At 46.1% G+C, this 18952-nt stretch overlaps 1 protein-coding gene across 2 annotated transcripts in view; it reads left to right on the plus strand.

Moving 5' to 3' along the window:
• The window catches only part of MANBA (mannosidase beta), a 65669-nt gene that overhangs the window by 40285 nt on the left and 6432 nt on the right, over positions 1 to 18952 (plus strand). For both annotated transcript variants that reach the window (XM_065404603.1, XM_065404604.1), the window contains exons 11-15: positions 516 to 683; positions 6240 to 6458; positions 7893 to 8057; positions 8689 to 8833; positions 18239 to 18381. In XM_065404603.1, the coding sequence (XP_065260675.1) occupies positions 516 to 683; positions 6240 to 6458; positions 7893 to 8057; positions 8689 to 8833; positions 18239 to 18381 (840 nt within the window). The remainder of the gene's footprint in view (positions 1 to 515; positions 684 to 6239; positions 6459 to 7892; positions 8058 to 8688; positions 8834 to 18238; positions 18382 to 18952) is intronic.

Raw genomic sequence — 18952 nt, forward strand, 5'->3', positions numbered from 1 at the left:
TTTTACAGGCCTGGGCCATGTATCATTTCATTATTAATTTTTTTTATTTATTTTTCTGGCCAGGCAGGGAAGTTGTTTTTTCATGGGTTGAAAAAAGTGTTATCTTATATGCCTTGTGGAGAAGTTAAGATGAAAACACTAAATATTTTGTTCTTTTATAGTCTACCAAAAATGTGAATTTCCAGTAGTTTCAAAGATGTGCAAATTTAGGACTTGGTTCTACAAACTCATGAGTAACTTTATTCATGTGAGTATTCCCATTGAAGTCTGTATGATTACTCATGGAGTAAAGTTACTGACATGTCTATTTTCAGCATTGGTTCCTTATTCCCGTGGCTGCAATAGTACTGTATCCTTTGGAATCTTTCATATTTCTTGTCATTGAGATCACTTCAGCAGGTGGAGAAACCAGCCAGTATTGTTTAAACTCTTTGCAACTTGCATAAACATTACAAGGTATCCTGTTAAAGGGAAGTAATTGAATTTTAATTTTGAAACCATGATTTCTATTTCAGGTGAAGAGATTAAAATCTCACCCATGCATCATTTTATGGAGTGGAAACAATGAAAATGAGGCAGCAATTGCAGGCAACTGGTTCTCTATACCACACGATAAGATGGAAGTTTATATCCTAGACTATGTGAAACTTTATGTGAAGAACATCCAAGAAATTGTTATTGCTGTAAGTGAAATTTTCAGGGCCATAGCCCCCGCCCCCAAATTGTCTTGCAAAAGGTTTTAAACTCTGCAATTTGGGCAAAATTTCCTTGAGTTGTTTAAGGGAACAGATTTACAGAAGCTGTATGGACATGCTGACAACAATACATAAAAGCCAGGGTGAAGGCTGCTATGATTGTGTTTTACAGATTCTCATAGCAGTTTTTGCAGCTTTTCTCCTTGTTCTGGAAGTTTTAGAGCGTCGCTTGATGTCAGACATTGGTACCTGCTCGTAATGAAGTTATTTACAGAGAAATTCTGCTTAGAATGGAGTGGATTGAAAATCCCAAATTGCTGGACTTTCACTTCTTGTGGGTTATGTATAGACACAGAATCAGGGCCGGCTCTACTGTTTTTGCCGCCCCAAGCAGCGCGCCGAATTGCTGCCGCAGACGGCGGGGGCAGTCCGTGTGCCCTTAGGGCGGCATGCGCGTTTCCGTGTCGGTGGCAGCTTCTGTCTTCAGCCGGAAGACAAAAGCCGCCGAATTGCCGCCGCAGGCAGCTGAACGTAGAAGCTGCCGCCAAATTGCCGCCGACATGGAAACACGCGTGCCGCCCTAACAGCACACGGACTTCCCCCGCCGTCCGCGGTGGCAATTCGGTGCGCTGCTTGGGGTGGCAAAAACACACAGACTGCTGCCCCTTGCAGATTGCCACCCCAAGCACCTGCTTGGAATGCTGGTGCCTGGCGCCGGCCCTGCACTGAATGCAAAAATGAGACTTGTCATTTGCCACCAGTGCCCACTGATGCAACTCCACTGACTATGGTAGGAACATAAAGCAGGTTTAGAGGACATGCTGGTAAAATGGCCTGCAGCCCATGTACAGTCTTTCTGGCACCAATAGAGTTACATGTGATGCAAGACTTGCCTAAAATTCTCAGTGGGGATGCAATAGTAATGAAACTCACTCCATTTTAATCAGGTTCCACTGCAGTAATTCCAGATTAAATGCTGCATTCCAAAGGGATGATTAAATCCTACTTTACCTTTGTTTTGGCTGATCAGAGGATGAGGGAGAAGACTGATGAAAAAGAACCTGTTAGAGGGATAAGGATGAGTATAAGAATTCCTCTCTCCCAGTCTTGCTGCAGCAACTCTCAGTAGGAGATGAAGTCAAGCTGGTTTACCTATTCCCTTCTTGGAATGAAGGCATGGCCTTCCAGAGAAGTCCCCTCAACATCTGGCAGTGCCCCCTACAATTGCAGGGGTCGGAGGGAACTTGCCACCACTTGTGGTGAAGGGCTCTCTCTCTTCTTGCAATGAAACTCCACTGTTTTTTGACTTTAGAGAGAGAGTAGACTGAAAGTTGCCTCTGTGACACCGATAAAGAATAAGTTGCTCTACATGGCATTTCATTCCTGAATAGCTATGCAGAGAGTAATGTCTGAACCACAGATGAATGCTTTGATCTCTCTAGTTAGCTAAAATATACAATATGCAGTACAGAGATATGCAAAGTGAAACTGACATTCTGCCAGTTAAAACATTTCTCTTCTACCAAGAAATATGAATTTTCTACCCTGCAGTAGCAACCCCATTATCCCTGTTGCTTCATGGTTCACAGGCTACTTTAGAGTACGATGATGTTGGACTAAACTGGTTTTACTGGCTATGCTGAAATTACAGTAGATGCATACCACCATGAATTTACATGCATCAACCCAAGATTTTCAAAGTGTAATCTAAAAACAATATAGATGTTGTCATTAGTGATTGCATGCTACTGACTTTAAGGAGCTTGTATGGCCATTCTAGTCCTGGAAATTTAAGGGTACAGGAAAACCCTAAGGGGGGAAACAGGTAAAAGTGGAAGCTTTGAGAGAAACTGCTCAATAAGGGTCAAGCTACTGATAAACCAAAATGGCGGATGTGTTATACTCGACAAATTTCTGCCTTAAAGCTTAAATCTAACAAGTTTGTATTGACTACATTGCTAATATATTAACACATCTATGTTTTACAATTATTGTCAATGTTAATCTAAATTGTAAAATGGACTCAAGAATAGCATAGACCTGTCCGCCACATGACACAACAGGAAGTGTCAGCAGTTTTGCTCCTTCCTGAATCACAGCCCGGGCTCCATCGCGGATGCATTCCTGCTCCCATGGGGAGACCATGTCCTTTACATGTTTCCACCCATTCCGCTCGTTCACGGAGGGAACAAGCTTCAGTGATATTGATAGCTCCAGCTTGGCCTCGCCAGCACTGGTACACATCGCTTCTGGAAATGTCTGTGGAAGCCCCAGTCACCTTGCCGCTCTTCCCGGACTTATTGATCCAGGATCACGGTTGTCTCCAGCACCTGAACCTCGAGTCGCTACACCTCATGGCATGGAAGCTCCATGGCTGAACCCGATGGAGCTCTCCTGTTCGGACCTAGTCAGACAAGTCCTCCTTGGCAGTAGAAAGCCCTCTACCAGGGCTACGTACCTTGCCAAGTGGAAGAGATTCTCAATCTGGTCAGCGCAACACGGTTCACCACCCATGCTCGCCTCTTTACTGCTTATATTGGACTACCTTCTCCACCTCAAGCAGCAGGGGCTGTCCATGTCATCAATAAGGGTTTACTTGGCCGCTATATCGGCCTTCCATCAAGGTACTGAGAGCTGGTCAGTCTTTGCCAACCCTATGGTCAGCCATTTCTTCAAAGGTCTCAACAGGCTATACCTGCAAGTCCGACAGGCTGTCCTGGCTTGGGACTTCAATCTGGTCCTTTCCAGACTGACGGGGCTGCCCTTTGAACCACTGGTGATATGCTCCCTGCCCATACAAGGTGGTGTTTCTGGTAGCAATAACCTCAGCCAGGAGGTGTCTGAGCTCAAGGCCCTAACATCGGAGCCTCCTTACACTGTGTTTTATAAGGACAAGGTTCAGCTCAGGCCACATCCAGCTTTCCTCCCGAAGGTTGTCTCCCAATTTCACATGAACCAGGACATCTTCCTCCCAGTGTGCTATCCTGAGCTGCACTCAAGCCGTAGGGAGCAGAGGCTTCACTCATCGGATGTCCACAAAGCGCTAACCTTCTACATCAAGAGAATGAAACTGTTCCGAAAGTCCATTCAACTGTTTGTGGCCATGGCAGACAGGATGAAAGGACTTCCAGTCTCCTTTCGCCGTGGATCACATCCTGCATCCGTGAGTGCTACAGCCTGGCAAGGGTACCTGCCCCTCCATTCACAGCACACTCCACCAGGGCGCAGGCTTCTTCAGCTGCATTCCTGGCGCAGTTTCCCACTCAGGAAATATGCAGAGCAGTGGCGTGGTCCTCCATACACACTTTCACTGCGCATTATGCGATTACCCAGCAGGCCAGAGATGATGCGGCCTTCCGTAGAGCTGTGCTCCAGTCAATGGACAGTTCCAACCCCGCCTCCAGAATTTAGGCTTGAGAGTCACCTGGTTGGAATTGACATGAACAAGCACTCGAAGAAGAAAAAATAGTTCCTTACCTTCTCGTAACTGTTGTTCTCAAAATGTGGTGTTCATGTCCATTCCAATACCCTCCCTCCTACCCCTCTGTCGGAGTAGCCGGCAAGAAGGAACTGAGGGGGTGGCGGGTTGGCAGGGCTCTATATTGAGCGCCAGGAAGGCACGACTCCAGGGGGCACCCAGGCTGACACGACGGATGCTGCTATGGGAAAAAACTTCCGGTGCCCACACCTGGTTGGAATGGACAGGAACAACACATCTCGAAGAACAACAGTTACGAGAAGGCAAGTAACCGTTTTTTTTCTAGGTTTCTATCATTTCTGTGATCATGTACACAAATTGGGTTACTGTGCATGCAGATGGCTTAGTGAAATGCTTCTGGTAGGCATTTTATGTCACCTGATTTGAATACACAGTGTCTCCAATCCAGTAAAGCACTGAAGCATCTGCTTCACTGTAAGCATATAGATAGATAGATTTTTAAGGCCAGAAGAAACCATTACGACCTTCTGTGTGAACTCCTGCATAACACAAGCCATAGAATTTCACCAAGCAACTTCTCCATCAAGCCCATTACATCTGGCTAAGCTAGAATCTATCACTTGGAAAAACATCCAGCCTTCATAACAAGGCTTCAGTAATGGAGAATGTAGCATATCCTTAGATAAGCAGTTCTAGTGATTAACTGTTCACACAGTTAAAAACAGTGAATGGAATTACTGTACTTGTATTTAAACTGAAGCCTATGGCTAACTGCTTTGCTGTATTGGAGCTAATAATGGTAACTGTGAATGTAGAACCAGGGGCTTCCCTTACTGAAAATTTGTCCCTAAATGTTTTATAATTGCAAAGAAACCCTTCAGTATTTGGCATGGATAAGATGTAGTGTGCAGTAGTGGTTAAATATATGTAATTTGAAACAACTCTAAATCTTGCCCTTCATAAAGTTGCATCTGGCCTAAAATGCACAGCCAGGCCAAGCAAAACCAAAGCACGGTGCCACAAACAGACTGTAATGACAGCATACCTTGAATGTATTAAGACTAAAGCTTGTTGGTTGTCTGTAACAAGGGGGGGGAAAGGGAAAAATCTTACTTTTGCAGCATTTTTTTGCAGCGGCAATGCTAATCATTTTACTTAAAGGAACTGTCTCACCACACAAATGTTAATGATGATTTTGTTTATTTTCCACTAGAAGTGCTTTAAATAGCTGTTACTAATAATGTAGAAGCATTTAAAGATAACAAATCCCTTGATCTGAGGCAAGAGAATCCCTTTCCCCAAGATTTTCAAAACTGCACTTTTAGTTTCAAATTCCTCTCCACTCAGAATGAAGCCTACATTGTACTAGCAGATGAGACTAACAAGCTTCCATGGGCAAGAAGTAGGTGGATTCCTTCTGCTTTGTAACTTATTAATTCACACCTAGAGTTGGGTACGCTGAGGAAAGTCTCCACTTTCTGTCCTGGGCTTAATAAAGTACTAGTTATGAATTAAGGGCCAGATTGTGCAGTTTTTCACACTGCTCACAGTAAGGGGCAGTGCATAGCCTCAGTACCCCAGGGGGACAACTGGGAGGCATTGTGCCTCAAAAGAAAACAGTTCCTCTAGTGGTATCCCTATTGCAGTATGAGAAGAGGAGGTAATTTGTGACACCACTCGAACGGGGTGCAGTATATTCCTCCCTCATAAATGTGTCCAGCCAGTTTTGCTGATTTCGGTACGAGGGGGCACTGGAGCCCTGGCATAGTTTTCTCCCTGCCCACTTCTTCAGTGGGAGCATCTGGCTGGTACCTGTGGTATCTGAGGGCCTGATTCGTGTAGCGCTTACATGGCCATGAAGGGGAGGAGGAATTATAGAAATAGAAAGCAGTAGTACATCCTGTTAGGCCTCTGATTCCAGGAATTAAAAACGATTAAACGTGAGGGAGGAGATGAATGTCAGGGCACAAAAGCAAAATATTTCCTAGGCAGTGACTCAGCAATTTGGCAAAGGCATTTTGGTTTCACTTCCCAAAGTAAGGTCTGGATATTGAAATGTTAGAACCAATCACTTTATTGTCGTGTGTTTTGTTTTGTTTACCCAGGAGGATAAGAGTCGTCCTTATATTACATCCAGTCCCACAAATGGCAAGGAGTCTGTTAAAGAAAGCTGGCTCTCCCAAAATCCTTATGACACCCATTATGGTGACACTCACTTTTATGACTATCTCAGTGACTGCTGGAACTGGACAGTGTATCCTAAAACTCGGTTTGCCTCGGAGTATGGATTTCAGTCCTGGCCCTCCTTCAGTACATTGGAAAAGGTAAGGCAAAGCTTCCATTTTCATAGCTTTCCCCCTCCCTGTTCCCTTTTGGTCTTGACAATGAATCACTGGCCAAGAAACTCTGGGTCCGTGACTATATTTGAAATGACACACATTCCTTATTAAGAGGAAATGTAAGGTGTAATCAGGGCCGGTGCTACCATTTAGGCCAATTAGGCGGTTGCCTAGGGCGCCAAGATTTGGGGGCGCCAAAAAGCAGCGCCCCCATTTTTTTTTTTTTTTAACAGCGGCCGCTGCGCTGGGAGGGAGAGGGAGTCTGAGCCGCCGCCGGCAGCCCAGGTGTTTTTAAAATTTCTTTTCCAGTTTTAAACAATTGGTGACACATTCTTGAACTCTATAAACACAGGCGCTTGTATAGATTGACGTATTAAGACACAGATTGTTGAATCCAGTCTCCTCACATCACAAACTTAACTCTTGATTAACCAACTGTTACAAACAGCTTCAACCTCCATTGGATCAGAACCAATGTTGAGCATTGTTGCTTGCTGTAGTAAAAGCAAGCTGGCTAGTGGTCGATTAGTGAGCCTGTCTTTTATAATGTGTGCACTGTTGTTGTAGCTGTGTCAGTCCCAGGATATTAGAGAGACAAGGTGGGTGAGGTAATATATTTTATTGGACCAGCTTCTGTTGGTGAGAGAGACAAGCTTTCAAGCTTACACAGAGATCTTCTTCAGGACTGGGATGTCACAGCTAAATACAAGGTGGAACAGGTTGTTTAGCATAAGTAGTTAACACACATTTCAAGGGACCATTCACGGTGAAGTGGCCTGTTAACATCCCTCCAGCCACAGGAGGGAAAGGAATGGGGAGAGGCAGTTGCAGGGCAGGGGGTTGTTAGTGGGTTATAGATTGTTGTAATAAGTCTTAAATCTGGTGTCCCTAGTCAGTCCATGATTTTTAGCAAAGTTATGAATTTAAGCTCCCAGGCTCGTCCACTAACAATGACCCCCCCCCCCCCCGCTCCCCCGGAGCCCTCTCCCTGCAGCTGTTTCCCTCCTCCCTTCCTTTCCCCTCTCCTCGGCCACTGACTCCGTGAAAGCTTTGTGGGCCAAATTCAACTGTAGGACAAATAAGTGAAGTTCCACAAAACCAACAGAGCTACTCTCGCTTGTGTGCTGAGCCCTCTGAATTTGGCCCTCTGTTCCTTGGTCTGTCCATCTGTAAAAGAATATAACGCCTACTCCACCGGGTGTTGTGGGCTTCAGGACTTAAAGGTCCTTAGATGAAAGGCATTATAGAAATGTAAAGTATTATTTTAAATACTCGAGGTGATGGCAAGGGGCTGAAATGGATATTATTTACCTTCTTGCCATTCAGCAGTTGCTAAGTACCTGGTCCCAAAGATCAAGAGCAAGAATGTTTTGCCATTTCTTTATGGTCTGTTTTCAACCTTTTCTGTGTTTTCAAAAGGTCTCCTCTACAGAGGACTGGTCTTATACAAGCAATTTCTCCCTCCATCGACAGCACCATGCAGCTGGTAACGACCAAATGCTTCATCAGGCTGCACTTCACTTCAAGCTGCCCCAGAATACAGATTCCCTAAAACTGTTCAAAGATACAATTTACCTCACTCAGGTAACCGTGTGTCACAATCTGGTGGCAGATACTTCTATCTAATACAGCCATCGTTGTTATTAGCAGCTAGAGGGCCTAGTCTGGGTCAGTATGTTAGGCGCTGAAGAGACATGTAATAATGAGATAGTCCTTGCCCGGAAGAATTTACAATATAATTTAATATGGGTAAGTTTTGTGTGTCCCTGACCCTTTGCAGGGGAGAAAACGGGGCACGAAAAGCCTCTCCAATTTCCCCTCCTCCCACACCAGGACTAGTGATCATCTCAGGGGATACTTCTTTCATGCAGCACAAATCACTCCAGAGAAAATGGGAGAGGCAGGAAGAAGTTGGGCCTTGACCCTCTACACTGACCCACAGAGCAGGTTGGACTCACTGATTGCAGCAGGCTAGGGAAAGATTGTACCTCCTCGACACACAACAACTTGCTGAGATCCCCTTGGAACAGCACTACTCCTGTACTGTCTCTGGGTCAGAGTTGTGCCTTTCAGGTACAATCTAGCTCAGAGAGAGCATGTAAAGCCTTGTCTGTCTGTCTTTCTCTCGCTGACACATGCAAACACACACACAATGTTTTGACAGTAGTTAACCAAATTAAAAATAATATTCTTTTTAATATATTTCCTGAACAAGGTTATGCAAGCCCAGTGTATAAAGGCAGAAACAGAGTTCTATCGGCGTAGTCGAAGTGAGATAATCAATGGAGAGGGACATACAATGGGATCACTCTACTGGCAGCTTAATGATATCTGGCAGGCCCCTTCATGGGCTTCTCTAGGTAAGTCTTCCAGTTGCCATCAGTGAAACCGCTAATTGTGCTTTTTAAATTTATTTTTATTATCCATAACTTTTTTCATCAGAAATACCAGTTCAAGAAATAAGGCTCACTATTATTGCCTGGATAACTTTACAAGCACCAAACATATTTCTAACCATCTACTATACATCTCAGCAAACTGGTTTATAGGATAAGCCTGATACTAAAACTGAGCAGGGATGCAAAGCTGTTAGTCTTGGTATGTCATCCTCCTCAAAAACAAACAAAATGAAGAGGAAACAAACCTTTTAGTGTATCCACTCCTTAGTGTTTGTTTCAGAGTACAGTAACCACCAGTGGTAAATGTAGATCCAGGAACTAGGGTTACCATATTCAAACATTTAAAAAAGAGGACACTCCACGGGGCCCCGGTCCTGCCCCCAGCCCCGCCCCAACTCCGCCCTGCCCCCGCCCCACTCCACCCCTTCCCCACCCCCATTCCAACCCTTTCCCCAAAGTCCCTGCCCCAACTCTGCCCCCTCCTCTGAGCACCCCACATTCCCCCTCCTCCCTCCCGCTCTGATCTTGGTTGGGGGTTGCTAAGTGCTTCCCTGCTCCTCACTCGCCCTGCAGCCCCTGCACCCCCCCCCCTGCAGCCTCTGTGCCCCCTGCTCCCCACTGGCCCTGCATCCCCCCCCGCCCCTGCAGCCTCTGCGCCCCCCACCTGCCCTTCCCCTGCGCCCCCCTACCCCTGCAGCCTCTATGCCCCTAACTGCCCTGCTCCTCCTCGCCCTGCATCCCCTGCACCCCCCCCGCCCCTGCAGCCTGTGCACCCCACCGCCTGCCCTGCCCCTGCGCCCCCCTGCCTGCCCTGCTCCTCCTTGCCCTGCAGCCCCTGCACCCCCCCCGCCCCTGCAGCCTCTGTGCCCCCTGCTCCCCACTCCCCCTGCAGCCCCTGCGCCCCCCTGCCTGCCCTGCTCCTCCTCGCCCTGCACCCCCCCCGCCCCTGAAGCCTCTGTGCCCCCGTCTGCCCTGCCCCTGTGCCCCCTGCCCCTGCAGCCTCTATGCCCCTGCCTGCCCTGCTCCTCCTCGCCCTGCAGCCTCTGCACCCCACCGCCTGCCCTGCCCCTGCGCCCCCCTGCCCCTGCCTGCCCTGCTCCTCCTCGCCCTGCAGACCCTGTGCCCCCTGCTCCCCACTCACCCTGCACCCCCCCCGCCCCTACAGCCTCTGCGCCCCCATCTGCCCTGCCCCTGTGCCCCCCTGCCCCTGCAGCCTCTATGCCCCTGCCTGCCCTGTTCCTCCTCGCCCTGCAGCCTTTGCACCCCCCCGCCTGCCCAGCTCCCCCGCTCCCCCGGCAGCCTCTGCCTGGCGGGGGCTTCGGATGCTCAGCGGCGACCGGGGCGGCGCGGGTCCCTGCAGCCCCAGCACACGCCGCACTCCCTGCCCCGCGCCGCAGCCTCCTTCCTGCCGCGCAGGGTGATGGGGCCGCAGGAAGGGTCCCCCAGTGGCCGGGGAGTCCCCGCCCGCGAGGGAAGCCCAAGCCGTTGGCTGGGCCAGGCCTCCCCGTGGTCCTGCGGGCTCGGCTGGGGCGCACGGTCCGCCCGGCCTCCGGGGGCAGCAGCGGCCCCTTCGCCGCCTTCTGCGGCTGCGCCCCCCCTTCCCCTGCCCGAGCTCGCTACAATGTAGCCGGGCGGCTGGGCTGCACTGCGGACCCGGCGGGTCGTGCTGGGGCCAGGCGGACCCTGGCTTATGCTGCCTCCCTATTTCCCCGGACATGTCCGGCTTTTTGGCAATTCCCCCCGGACGGGGATTTGAGTACCAAAAAGCCGGACATGTCCGGGGAAATCCGGACGTATGGTAACCCTACAGGAACCTTATAACAAAAGGCAAAGATACCCTATAATTCTTTCAGTGATGCAGGCCCTAGTTTAACTTTTATGTATTTTAAGTTGAGCAATATTAATGTCTTTTGAGTAGAAGACAATATTTTAAACAAACAAGCATAACTGCTATGGAGTGGTAGCTGCACTGTAGTTAAGGTTGAAGCTAGCTCCTCATTATAAACCTAACTTTTCAACATCCTCCTAGCTTCCCCAGAAATAAATTGATCTTCCTTAAAGCTTACATGACACATCTCATCCAGGATAGTTTTTCTGAGGAGTGTGGTTAAATTCAAAGACTTTTTTTTTTTTTTTTAATTTTTCCGTCTTCAGAGTGGCAAAGCCTAGAAACTCCAAACTAGTTTAAGTATCAGAGGGGTAGCCGTGTTAGTCTGTAAAAAACGAGGAGTCCAGTGAGTCCTCTGAAGTGGGTTTTTTTTTACCCACGAAAGCTTATGACCAAATAAATCTGTTAGTCTTTAAGGTGCCACCGGACTTCTCATTGTTTTTGTACAAACTAGTTTTGTTTGTTTGTTTTGGTGTTGCTGCAGAGAAGTGCCTTTTAGTATTGTGGGAAAGGTTAGAAAGGCCTAAAGAGTTGTTTTTAATGGATATGGAGAGCAGTGTTTTTAGGGAAACATACCAATAAATGTGGGTTAGCTATAATTACATAAATGTGTAAAAAAACATATATTCATTCAATAACCTGAAAGATTATGATGTTTTTTCTTAGTAATAAAAACACCTAATTTATCAGTCAATGTGTGTGGAACTTTGCAATATGTCAAGACACACTAGGACTAAATTAGTTGAAGAATCTTTAGTTCTAATTAAATAGCATATAATGTCATCTGTATATACGCAACAATGTGTTTTATTTCACAGCATAACATTGGGCCTAGTTTAGGTTGAGTGCAGATGTGTAACTTGCTTGGGTAATAAATAGTAAGTGAAGGAGAACTGCATGGTCTGAGTGAAGTGGCTGCATTCCATAACTGCTCATATCTAGGCGAGCATATTTTGAGGTTTAGGGTTTTTTTAAGGTAGAAGGACTGTTCTGTGGAAATATATAATACGTGTACCTAGTTGTTATATGATGCTTATCTTTACATTTCAAAGCATTTTACAAAAGAGGGCAGTATCATTATCCCCAATTTACAGATGGGAAAACTAGAGGTAAAGTGACTTGCCCAAGGTCATCCAGCAGGCTAGTGGTAGAGCTGGGAATTGAACTCAGGTCTGCTGAATCCCAGTCCAGTGCCCTATCTATGATTTCAACCTCAATTATTTCTTAATTATTGTTGTTGTTATTGTTTAGTTTACTGATATATGCTGCAGAGAAGAAGTTCATAGTTAAACGTTGGAATATGGTCAGTTTATGAAAAGGAGGTAAACATAGTTTTTTCTACACCTGCCCCTGGGTCTACCTGCCAATTTTTGTGGTTTTACAGTGACATCTTCTTACTTCCTAAAGTTTTTCTCTTCCCTTTTCTTGTGTGGAAGACTTCCACCTCAAAAACCAGAGGAAACAAACTAGTGAAACTGTCTTTAAACAACATGCTGCTTTATCTTGGCCTCATGTCCAGCCTTAACACTGAGGTTCTTGGACTCCATGAATTTATGCTGTAGAAACATAATGTTTATTTATCTGGATTTCACTATAATTGACAAATTCTTACAAAATAAGTACCTTAAAAAGGAGGAGGAAAAAAACTTAGTAATATGTCTGAATGTACAGATAGATGCATTGACAGGTGATCTGATGTGATGAACATAAGCATGATTTTTTTTTTTTAAGTACAGAACAACTAAGGTTATCACAGCAAATGTCAGAAATAGTTTAATTAGTCATAGTCTTGTTAATGTCAATTTTCAGAAAGGAAGCTCAGCAGAGATACAGCTGTCCCTTTGTTTCGTTTTTATTCTGTCAGTGGATTGAGGAAAAATTTAATTTTCATTTAATTAGGCGATGCGGTAGAGGGAGTTTTGAAATGCAAATGTTGGAATTATGCAAAACCTCAAATAAATTAGTTTTCTTTGCACTTCAAAAGCACACTTCTGCATCTCTTTAGGTTGCACAGTGGCATCGTTGATGAATACTTCCTTTATTTAGATTTGTTCTTTCATAAATGGAGTGCCCTGGAGGGGTTTACATCATTTCCCATATGAAGTGGAAGTGTGTTCCTTCTTGGAACGGGGAGAGAATTGAGAATTAAATATTTGTTTATATATTAAAAACATTTACCTGGAAAGTAAGAAAACACAGTGAAGCCGTCTTGTCTGCATGCGAGTCTCTGCCTCCCTTCAGAAGTCAATGTATTTCCAATCCTCAGTGACTGGGTTTTGAATGTTTGATTATGGTTTTGGAGCCACTTGTGCTGCATTGATTGCTTTAGCATCTGTGTGGTGTGTTTTCAGTGAGGAATGCTAAGCTGTAGCAGGAATTTCACCACCTTCCTGCACAGATGTCACCTTGAGGTATCTGATTCAGCTATCAGGAGTTTCACAGATTGCTGAGTTTTATTGGTTAGAAGTGTGGGTCCAATACTTACAGTGTCTAGTGAGCTGAAACCACAAGCTTTAAAAAAAAAAAGATTTAAATTTGTGAGATTGGATGTGAGGAAAGAACTTAGCAGCATGTTTCTCAGGTTGTGTTTAATGGCGTTGAGCAATTAATTTAGAATCCATTACAGTGAAGAAAGCTATTTGCTCTTATTCTAGCTGTTAGATGAAAAGGCTTCAGGGAACAGTGAAAGATCTGGGCAGTGATGTCTTATTCCAGAGTGAGTCGTCACCTCTTGTTCTGAACGTTGATGTTGTGGTATAAAGTACAGTCCCTGTTGTGTATGTCATAATTTGGAAGAGAATTGGGAACTCAGATTTAATCAACAGTTCATTTAAACACAGAAAGCTAGTCCCAGGTTTGTTTTAAACAGCTTTTGCCCCATGTCATCCGTGCCTACAACAGGAATGGTTAAAGCCAGACATTTTCACACTGGCTGCTCCCTCCCAAGATTTCTCACTGCCATTTTTACATCAAGAAATCTGTCTCCTGATTAAGTTAATCTAGACAGTCAGGCTTAAACACTTGAGCTGTCTGCTTTGCAGCCAGCATGAAGAGGGCTCATCTCTCAATTCTACCAAAAGTCACTTTCACAGTTGCAGCAGCCATAGTAATGGCTCCAAATAGTCTGTGATTCTCGGCTGCAGAATTAACTTACAATCCATCCTTTGCTGTGGAACTGTGCTCCAACATGTAAGCTCTTGTCTTGTATTATTTAAAAAACATTTATTTGGCCTTTGGTTACAGGGAAAAACAACACTTTAAAACATGGAGAAGGTGTATCTGATGTATTGGTGTCTGCTTGGGTCTCCAGAGAGCCTGAAACAGTAGCTGGGGAGGAGTGAACTTCTCCCATTAATGTCAATGAGATGTGAAAGCCAACGATGAGTTTAAATGTCAGCATTGTTAACAAGTTCATTTCTGATCAGTTTTGCAGAAACATCCAGTTAATGGGTTTTATCCCCCAATTGTGAGCCGTCTTGCACTTCCCACACCACTGTATACACACCACCCGGATGTCAAAACCACCAGCTTTCCCCCAGATGATTTCTGTGATGCAGTTGTGTTATCAATTCACAAATCTGTGGCATGTTGAAAAGTGAAAACGTGGGTTTAGCATAAAATAAATTGAATTTAATATCAGGGGATGCTCTTCGATATGCTTCATTTTCATATTTTAATCCAATAAAAGCCTACATTTTCAGAATGTAAATGAAGCTGCTACAGAATTTCCAATCTGTTAATTAGCGTGCCACGGAAATCATGGACCTTACCACAGAAATTAGTCTGAGCCTGTAGCAGACTCTGCTCAAAACCTATGGCTAAAGGCACCTGTTGCAGAGACCGCCAAAATCCCTGAGATTCTCATGGCAGTCTTGAAGGCTTGAGAACTCTACTGCCTCCTTCCACTCAAAAGCCTGAGGCTAGGCAGGGATGCCCTTTTCCCAGACAATGCCAATATATTTTTCTTTGCTGTCTAAAAATCTAGACTTCTGTTTTAGAGACAAGAAGCTGCCACACATTTTGCTTTGTTTTGGGCAAGCTTCTCCCAGTCCAAGCCTCCACTTTCTCTTGTTCATTCAGCTTTTCTGAAGGCCCACAAGAAGCATGTGTGATTTAAATCAAACCAACCACAGAGTTATCCCCATCTCTGAATTTTGCCAAGGCCTCCTGTCTCCTGTGTGTCTGCCATTTAGACTGTAAACTGTTCGAAGCCGGGATTATCTTTGTGTACTATACAGCACCAACACACTGTCTGAGCTAAACAACTTATAATAAAGTTACCGGTGACTTGTATGTTTGAAGAAGCTCTATGAAATGTCTGGTACTGAATAGCGACTAGGCTCAGCAACCCTCCAGAAACCCTTTTCAGATTTCACCCCTTCATGCAAGTCAACAGCATTATGGTAAAACTGAAGTTCTTCCCTGTGTTGTCAACCTGCATTGGCCATGCTTTGGTGTCATAACTTAGAAACCAAGGCTGTCTAAGGGATAGTGCCCAGGATACTGAAATGTACAAAGTTGTAAGTACTTCTAAACAAGCACCAAAGCAAAGCAGAAGCTTTTGGTTATTGCCAAGGCCGGCTCTGGCTTTTTGGCGCCCCAAGCAAAAAAAAAAACCTGCGGCGCGGCCGGAGCGCGGGTGCAGGGGGACCGGCTGGGGGGGGGGGGGGGGGGAGGGAGGGAGCGGGCGGGACAGAGAGAAGGGGGCGGCCAGGGCTACAGCAGGGGCGCTGCCATGCGGCCCCTCCCGCTGCGCCGCCTCCTGCCACCTGCCGTGAGGGCTCCGCTCCGGTCGGCGGGGAGGGAAGGAAGAGGACTGCCCTGCAGGGCGCTCTGGTTATCCGCGCCGCAGCCACCTACAGGGCCGGAGCGGAACAAGAAAAAAAAAATAAAAAAATAAAAAAGCGGCCGTGCCGCCCTAGGATTGGGCAGAATGCTGCCTCGAACAATCTGCCGCCTCAAGCACCAGCTTGCTCAGCTGGTGCCTGGAGCCGGCCCTGGTTATTGCAAATATCTTCCAACATCATGAGCTATGTTCGTATTATATAAGAAAAGCCACAAACCAAAATTGGACAAGGAATAATTTTCTTTCATCATAAGGTTATGCAGACAAGTTAGTGCCTCTTTTTAGTGATATGCCAGTGGCTAGGATATATGGCTGAGCAAGGACGGAGTTAAAATGTTAACATTAAAATATTGACCTAGATGGGAAAGGAGTAGGGAGAAGATGGACATCGACACAAAGATCCACATTTTCAGAATGCTGCATAATGCTCCACTGTGGCTGGCTCACCCACCATGCTGAGCTTTATACTAGGGTTTTGGTGGTATTTGTGAGGAGACGACATTTGATGGTTTCTCTAATCTGTGAATGGCTGAATTTTTGATAGCATAATAAGTAATAAAGTACAGCTCCCCCTAAACTGGCAAAGTAAACTGGAACATGCACATACAGTATGTGCAAGTATTTTATTTAAAAAAACCCAAGCAATAGAGGTAACTTCTACAGATGGGCCTAATTTTGAGTCTGCTTGGATTCATGAGTTTGAAAGTCTGACTCAGGCTTACAGGTTTATGTTTTGTTTAGGAAGAGTTGCAAAAACTGACCAAGAGAATGGGAAGAGGGAGATTCTGATGAAAAATGAAATACAGTAACTCCTCACTTAACGTCCTCCCGCTTAACGTTGTTTCGAAGTTACGTCACTGCTCCATTAGGGAACATACTTGTTTAAAGTTGTGCAATGCTCCCTTATGACATCATTTGGCTGACTTTACAAGGGAGCATTGCACAAGTTCCTCTTCTCTGCCTCCTCCCCCTCCCTTCCTCCCTCCCTCCCAGTGCTTCCCCCGCTGCCAAACAGCTGTTTGGCAGCACTTAGGACTTTCTGGGAGGGAAGGAGGAAGGGAGGGAGTGAGTGAGTGGGGAAGCTGCCCCCCCGGCCCCGGCAGGCAGGGCGACCCGGAAGGCAGGAGCTTTAGGGGCTGCAGGGCCCTGGCCTAAGGGAGGCCCGGGGCCCTGGCCTGCAGCTCTAAAGCCCCTTTCGGAATGCGGCCCTGCGAGCACAGGAGGGAGTGCAGCTCCCAGAATCGCGGCTCCCAGAATCGTGGCCATGGGAGCGGTGCTGCGCTGCGCAGAGCCACCTGCACACCCTCTGCACCAAACAGGAACTGCCCCAGGTAAGTATTCTGCACCTCCTGCCTGCCCCAGCCCTGAGCTTCCTCCCGCACCCCCACCCTGGGCGCCCTCCTGCACCCTAACTCCTTCCCAGACCCCGCACCCCCATCCTGAGCGCCCTCCCGCAGCCTAACTCCCTCCCAGACCCCGCACCCGCACCCTAACTCCCTCCCAGACCCCGCACCCTAACTCCCTCCCAGACCCTGCACCCCCAGCCCTGAGCCCCAGGGGTAAGCCAGGGGCACCTCCCCACCACAGTACAGTACAGTACTGTACAGTATATAATACCTTTTGTCTGCCCCCAGAAAAATTCCTTGGAACCTAAACCCCCGCATTTACATTAAATCTTATGGGAAAATTGGATTCATTTAACATCCTTTCACTTAAAGTTGCATTTTTCAGGAACATAACTACAACGTTAAGTGAGGAGATACTGTAGCATAGGCCAGATTAATCTCTCATTAACAGTGGTGTAAATCTGTAGTAACCCTACTAAAGCCAATGGGTTACTCTGGATTTGCAACAGCATAACTGACAGCAGATTTTTTTCTAGCTGTACATGCTATATACACGGTACACACTTGTGCCAGTCCTTTGTAGTGGTGATTCTTCTATCCCTATATATAGCATGTATGCCCCCTTTTTTTTTTTAATTGAATTACCCTGAGAGGAATGTTTGTAGAACTCAGACTGGTATTGTGAACTTCAAAATGAATCAGAGAGATTTGTAAACCCAGAACACCACAAGATTTTTCTCAAAACCTTTTATATCACAGATGGCCCAGTTTATTATTGATTGATTTTTTTCTGGGTTACTTTGCTATTCTGGTAAATGTCATGGGGAGGGTTTGAGCAGCACGTCACTTCCAATTATTACTACTGTCAACCTATGTAAAACAATTGAATTCTTGGTCACCACACGATAGGTCAGATTGTCCTGGGTCCTTGTTTGTATATAGAAAGGGGAGAGAGTGGGCATCAAGTGCCTCCCGTCTTTCTGTATTTGCCCTACACAAGATCCAGGGACAGTTGCAATTACTGTGCTTGAGGGAGTGCAGGAGCTGCTTCCTCTCTGCGCCCCTAAGGTTGCAGATCCTCCCCCAAACGGAGCAAGAAAAGGTGTGGAGAAGCCAGAACCGTAGCTCCTACCTTCCTCTCCCCCAGACCCTGGTGTGGGCCAGGCCCACCAGAAACGGGGAGAGGAAGTGCAGTATTATAACCTATGCACTGGGGCGGGATCATGCCCTGCATGTTCACAGCCAATCTCAGACTGTGTCTGAATCATGCTTTCTTTAATATTCAGAGTATGGGGGCAAGTGGAAAATGCTCCATTACTTTGCCCAGCATTTCTTTGCCCCACTGTTGCCTGTGGGATATGAAGATGACGGTGTGCTGTACATCTACGGAGTGTCGGATCTTCATTCAGACTGTGAGCTGACGCTCCAAGTAAGTGCCGCCTTTTGTCTGTCAAAAGATCACCTCCTGCTAGGGAAAAGAATAGAAAAATATAAATAAAAGCTTGGTTATGGAACAGCAATCCAGTAAGTCCATGTCCAGGCCTATCAGCCCTCCCCTGCACCAGTCCTTCAGCTTCTATGAGAGCCTATTCGGAATGTCATTGTGGGCCAAACTGAGTCCTGGTGTAAATGGGTGTAATTAATCCTCTTTTGTCTTGTTTTTTAGACTGAGAGTTCTTTGGGGGCAGAGATTACCACTAACTATATCTCTGTACAGTGCTTAGCGCAGTTGGGCGCTAACCTGTAGGTGTTACCGCAGTGTACATGGGATCATAGAATTATAGAAACATAGGGCTGGAAGGAACCTTGAGTCTTAAATTTTAAATGGTAAAGAAATAATAATAGCTCCACTAAAAACATGGTCCAGATGTAAAAGGCGATTAAGTTTAAATACAAAACAAATTTAAAAATTTCATCTTGTAACTCAACAGATTCAGGCCCTGGGTGCATTGTTGTTGTTTATTTTATTTTGTACGATTATTTATTATTACTGTTAGCCT

Source organism: Emys orbicularis, chromosome 5 (assembly GCF_028017835.1).
Source record: "Emys orbicularis isolate rEmyOrb1 chromosome 5, rEmyOrb1.hap1, whole genome shotgun sequence".
In the NCBI taxonomy this organism is placed as follows: Eukaryota; Metazoa; Chordata; order Testudines; family Emydidae; genus Emys; species Emys orbicularis.